The sequence below is a fragment of the Triplophysa rosa genome, linkage group LG18 (genome assembly GCF_024868665.1).
Source record: "Triplophysa rosa linkage group LG18, Trosa_1v2, whole genome shotgun sequence".
NCBI lineage: Eukaryota > Metazoa > Chordata > Actinopteri > Cypriniformes > Nemacheilidae > Triplophysa > Triplophysa rosa.
This window is the reverse complement of record NC_079907.1, coordinates 278,375-284,149: the sequence shown is the minus strand read 5'-3', so window position 1 is coordinate 284,149 and position 5,775 is coordinate 278,375. Positions and strand designations below refer to the sequence as shown.

The 5,775-nt window shown below is 48.6% G+C and overlaps 1 protein-coding gene across 1 annotated transcript in view; it reads right to left on the bottom strand.

The window, feature by feature from the left end:
• Nucleotides 1–247: 247 nt before the first annotated feature.
• LOC130569152 (ras-related protein Rab-37) overlaps nucleotides 248–5,775 on the bottom strand; it is a 7,747-nt gene continuing 2,219 nt past the window's right edge. Inside the window, exons 2-9 of the mRNA XM_057358575.1 lie at nucleotides 3,211–3,321; nucleotides 3,048–3,089; nucleotides 2,844–2,910; nucleotides 2,640–2,692; nucleotides 2,467–2,532; nucleotides 2,332–2,388; nucleotides 2,146–2,222; nucleotides 248–1,927 (exon numbers count right to left, since the gene is read on the bottom strand). Coding sequence (XP_057214558.1) covers nucleotides 1,819–1,927; nucleotides 2,146–2,222; nucleotides 2,332–2,388; nucleotides 2,467–2,532; nucleotides 2,640–2,692; nucleotides 2,844–2,910; nucleotides 3,048–3,089; nucleotides 3,211–3,321 — 582 coding nt within the window. The 3' untranslated portion in view covers nucleotides 248–1,818. The remainder of the gene's footprint in view (nucleotides 1,928–2,145; nucleotides 2,223–2,331; nucleotides 2,389–2,466; nucleotides 2,533–2,639; nucleotides 2,693–2,843; nucleotides 2,911–3,047; nucleotides 3,090–3,210; nucleotides 3,322–5,775) is intronic.

Below are 5,775 nucleotides of genomic sequence, written 5' to 3'. Positions count from 1 at the left end.
GAAAGAGATCATTGTGTTTTTTCTTTGTGAGCAAAGCAGAGAAATGAAGCGAATGAATGATGTAGTCAATGAGCTCTGGACTGTAGCGCCACCAGGTGACAGAATACAACTCGGACACAAACAATCCCACTTCCTTAAAACATTCAATGTTGTTCTCACTGTTTGACAGCAAATAAACGAAACTTTAACGTCAAAAGACACTACGCTAGATTTACCCATGATGAATAACAGACATTTTAAGATTTTGACAGCAGTTTATTTATAACTTTCCAAGCATTTTACAGTCAGTCCTGTACACGGTAAACAACACTGTGCGAGGTGTTTTCATTTCTAGAGAACACACACTTTGATTTCAGGGGAAAACACAGATTGATACAAAATACTGTCATCATAATAAAAGCTAATATACTGTTAATATCATAGAAAAACACACAATCACAAACAATCTCTCAATATGCATTTCCATAAATACGTAGAAGAACATTTACTAATATGAATCATTCAAATGCAAGCAGTAATTCAATCTTAATCATCACCTGATTGAGTCATTAATCTGCTGAAAACTGCTGAAAATTAATTAATAGCTGAAAAGTGCATATTTCCTCAGATGAGCTTCTGTTGGTGTGTAAAGATCCTGAGATTCAAACGCAGCACATACAAATTCAAACGCTTTAAAAATTCTGCAGCATATCGTCAAGAGTTCAGCCTGATCTGAGAACAGCGCAGTGATCATGTCAGACAAAAATCCCTCATGATCAATGCTAAAAGTGTGTTTGAGAGACATCAATCATTTCTGCATCTTCATGATGACTGACAGGTATCATCTGCATGGACTAGTCGCTGATCATGTGACTTCATTGGAAACTTGCCCTGTCCAGTGTCCACATACGTGTGTCATTTGTTTTATAAACTGTAACAGCCACATATATTTAGAAAGTGCATGTGACGCATAAAGCGAGCTGCACAAGAGATGATCTTCACGGGATTACAGGATTTTAAACATGCAGCTGTAAACATCATGGTCATGGTGAAATAAAGCAATGATGCTTCACAGCAGAAGCTGCCACCTGGTGGTCAAACGAATGAAGTGCACCATCAAACCCAGTTACCCATCCGGGTACAGGTGATAGTTTAAAGGGTAACTCCGGCCATTAATTACTCACCCTCGCGTAGTTTAACATCCCTAGGACCTCCGTTTTCCCCAGAACGCAAATTAAGGAAGTATTGTAAGCTTTCTGACTCCTCCATAGATTTTTTGGCCGGCGTTCCCCTTTAAGGCTAAAATACAGATTTGATCAGTTGAAGTCTGCAGATTTGATCAGATAGTGTGTTTCTATCTGAACCTTTCAAAAAGTCTGCAAGTGTGTGATGTCTAGTTTTAAAAAAATCTGTTCCGATTTTAAAAGTCTTGTAGTGTATTCCAGACATTATTTGGGGGTACGTCGGGATTTCCTGTGTCATCATGTCATTTATTTGAAAGAAAACCAAATAAAAGATGGATTTGTCTGCACGGTCACTTAAAGACAGCTCATATTATGATTTAATCATGTGCACTTCATGCGTGAACTATGAAGATGAATGACATAATGAACAGTAATGGAGGTAAACTGAGGTTTGTGTTTCTGTCAATCACTAACTCCAGCGAGCGATATACAGTATATACGTATATAAAATCAATCAATTTGAGTTTGAGCTTTAATATGAATGATTCATCGGTGTGCATCTGCTGGTTGTGTGTCTGTGCATTTGGCATGCTTTTAGGGTGAGATCATGAATGTTGAACTTTGAGTGTGTGTGTGTGTCTCTCTGTAGGTGGGTTTAGTTGAATCCACAGCAGCCTGACGTCTCTCTCTCCTCCGGCTCCAACAGCTCGTGCAGGTGAAATCTGGGTCGGATGGGCATCTGTACCGAGCATCTCACCAGCTCCCTGTGCAGGACAGATATAGAATTACACCTGCAATCTTATCTCTGTGTGTAGAAGACTTCTGGATGGGTCTAAAGGAATGTCCCGGGTTCTACAGGCCCATAAGTTATTCTTTTAAAGCCGTTCTTGACTTTTTCAGGTGGATGAAAGAGATTCCTTCATTCTGCTGCATGTTCTCGTGTTTGATCTCGGTGATGTCAGTGTAATGACACTGAACTCACCTGGCTACAGTTATAAAGGCCTGATCCACATTGAGTCCGGTTTTAGCGCTGGTCTCCAGGAAAATGACCCCAAACTCCTGTCAGAAGAGCTTGAGAATGAGTTTAACTGTACAGCGCTCCACACATGAGACACATCAGTGAGTGTGCGTCTGTGTGATGTTTGTGATGAGCTCAGAGGTGACTCACTCTGGCCAGTTTCTCTCCGTCTTCTCGTCTGATCACTCTTGCACTGGACATGTCCGTCTGATAACAGAAGAATCACTCACGCTCAAATTTCTTCTCTAATATATAAAACACATTATAAACTCAAACTCTTTTTACCTTGTTGCCAAGCAACATGATGACCACATCATCCTGAGCATACTCATGGATATCTGTTAGCCACGCCTTCAAAACAGAATCAGCCAATAAGATGAAGATAACCACGTCTCGGTGGACACTTATAAAATGAGGCTTAAAAGTCAAACGATGAAATAATGAGAAGAATTTTTTACCCGTGTGTTATCGAAGGATGATCTGCTGGTGACATCATACAGCAAGAGCAGCGCTGAGAAAATAAACAACAACAAAAACATGAAAACATTATTTGATATAACAGACATACAGTTTCAGAGAGAAACAGACACAGAGTCAGGCTGAACCATTCCACGTGTGATGTCACAAACAGACAAACAGTAAGAGTAAAATCTTCAGTTCACCTTGAGCGTCTCTGTAATATGCGTGTGTGACGCTGCGAAATCTCTCCTGTCCTGCTGTGTCCCAGATCTGACACACACACACACACATCATCACCTGCTCTCTGCATCTCATTTACTCTCATGCATTTTCATTTGTACAGTTAGTAAATATTAGTTTGCAGCTGTGTTCTGTGTTCTGTTGAACACATGATGTTTGTCACTCACCTGTAATCTCACCTTCAGCTCATCCACCGTAAGAACTTTATTCTGACAACAACACAAAACACAAACATCACAAACACTTTCTTTATCGGACTCAATCTGCCTAAGAATCTCTTGAAAAGACGTGTAGGTTGAGTTGATATCAACCATAAACAGGTTATAATACCGTAAATCCGATTCCCACTGTGGCAGAAAAAGATCCAGGAATGAATTTTCCCTGATCAAACTGAACCAGCAGAGATGTTTTCCCCACACCGCTGTCTCCCACCAAGATGGTCTAGAAGAGAAGAGAAGAGAAGAGAAGAGAAGAGAAGAGAAGAGAGGGGAGGGGAGAGGAGAGGAGAGGAGAGGAGAGGAGAGGAGAGGAGAGGAGAGGAGAGGAGAGGAGAGGAGAGGAGAGGAGAGGAGAGGAGAGGAGAGGAGAGGAGAGGAGAGGAGAGGAGAGGAGAGGAGAGGAGAGGAGAGGAGAGGAGAGGAGAGGAGAGGAGAGGAGAGGAGAGGAGAGGAGAGGAGAGGAGAGGAGAGGAGAGGAGAGGAGAGGAGAGGAGAGGAGAGGAGAGGAGAGGAGAGGAGAGGAGAGGAGAGGAGAGGAGAGGAGAGGAGAGGAGAGGAGAGGAGAGGAGAGGAGAGGAGAGGAGAGGAGAGGAGAGGAGAGGAGAGGAGAGGAGAGGAGAGGAGAGGAGAGGAGAGGAGAGGAGAGGAGAGGAGAGGAGAGGAGAGGAGAGGAGAGGAGAGGAGAGGAGAGGAGAGGAGAGGAGAGGAGAGGAGAGGAGAGGAGAGGAGAGGAGAGGAGAGGAGAGGAGAGGAGAGGAGAGGAGAGGAGAGGAGAGGAGAGGAGAGGAGAGGAGAGGAGAGGAGAGGAGAGGAGAGGAGAGGAGAGGAGAGGAGAGGAGAGGAGAGGAGAGGAGAGGAGAGGAGAGGAGAGGAGAGGAGAGGAGAGGAGAGGAGAGGAGAGGAGAGGAGAGGAGAGGAGAGGAGAGGAGAGGAGAGGAGAGGAGAGGAGAGGAGAGGAGAGGAGAGGAGAGGAGAGGAGAGGAGAGGAGAGGAGAGGAGAGGAGAGGAGAGGAGAGGAGAGGAGAGGAGAGGAGAGGAGAGGAGAGGAGAGGAGAGGAGAGGAGAGGAGAGGAGAGGAGAGGAGAGGAGAGGAGAGGAGAGGAGAGGAGAGGAGAGGAGAGGAGAGGAGAGGAGAGGAGAGGAGAGGAGAGGAGAGGAGAGGAGAGGAGAGGAGAGGAGAGGAGAGGAGAGGAGAGGAGAGGAGAGGAGAGGAGAGGAGAGGAGAGGAGAGGAGAGGAGAGGAGAGGAGAGGAGAGGAGAGGAGAGGAGAGGAGAGGAGAGGAGAGGAGAGGAGAGGAGAGGAGAGGAGAGGAGAGGAGAGGAGAGGAGAGGAGAGGAGAGGAGAGGAGAGGAGAGGAGAGGAGAGGAGAGGAGAGGAGAGGAGAGGAGAGGAGAGGAGAGGAGAGGAGAGGAGAGGAGAGGAGAGGAGAGGAGAGGAGAGGAGAGGAGAGGAGAGGAGAGGAGAGGAGAGGAGAGGAGAGGAGAGGAGAGGAGAGGAGAGGAGAGGAGAGGAGAGGAGAGGAGAGGAGAGGAGAGGAGAGGAGAGGAGAGGAGAGGAGAGGAGAGGAGAGGAGAGGAGAGGAGAGGAGAGGAGAGGAGAGGAGAGGAGAGGAGAGGAGAGGAGAGGAGAGGAGAGGAGAGGAGAGGAGAGGAGAGGAGAGGAGAGGAGAGGAGAGGAGAGGAGAGGAGAGGAGAGGAGAGGAGAGGAGAGGAGAGGAGAGGAGAGGAGAGGAGAGGAGAGGAGAGGAGAGGAGAGGAGAGGAGAGGAGAGGAGAGGAGAGGAGAGGAGAGGAGAGGAGAGGAGAGGAGAGGAGAGGAGAGGAGAGGAGAGGAGAGGAGAGGAGAGGAGAGGAGAGGAGAGGAGAGGAGAGGAGAGGAGAGGAGAGGAGAGGAGAGGAGAGGAGAGGAGAGGAGAGGAGAGGAGAGGAGAGGAGAGGAGAGGAGAGGAGAGGAGAGGAGAGGAGAGGAGAGGAGAGGAGAGGAGAGGAGAGGAGAGGAGAGGAGAGGAGAGGAGAGGAGAGGAGAGGAGAGGAGAGGAGAGGAGAGGAGAGGAGAGGAGAGGAGAGGAGAGGAGAGGAGAGGAGAGGAGAGGAGAGGAGAGGAGAGGAGAGGAGAGGAGAGGAGAGGAGAGGAGAGGAGAGGAGAGGAGAGGAGAGGAGAGGAGAGGAGAGGAGAGGAGAGGAGAGGAGAGGAGAGGAGAGGAGAGGAGAGGAGAGGAGAGGAGAGGAGAGGAGAGGAGAGGAGAGGAGAGGAGAGGAGAGGAGAGGAGAGGAGAGGAGAGGAGAGGAGAGGAGAGGAGAGGAGAGGAGAGGAGAGGAGAGGAGAGGAGAGGAGAGGAGAGGAGAGGAGAGGAGAGGAGAGGAGAGGAGAGGAGAGGAGAGGAGAGGAGAGGAGAGGAGAGGAGAGGAGAGGAGAGGAGAGGAGAGGAGAGGAGAGGAGAGGAGAGGAGAGGAGAGGAGAGGAGAGGAGAGGAGAGGAGAGGAGAGGAGAGGAGAGGAGAGGAGAGGAGAGGAGAGGAGAGGAGAGGAGAGGAGAGGAGAGGAGAGGAGAGGAGAGGAGAGGAGAGGAGAGGAGAGGAGAGGAGAGGAGAGGAGAGGAGAGGAGAGGAGAGGAGAGGAGAGGAGAGGAGAGGAGAGGAGAGGAGAGGAGAGGAGAGGAGAGGAGAGGAGAGGAGAGG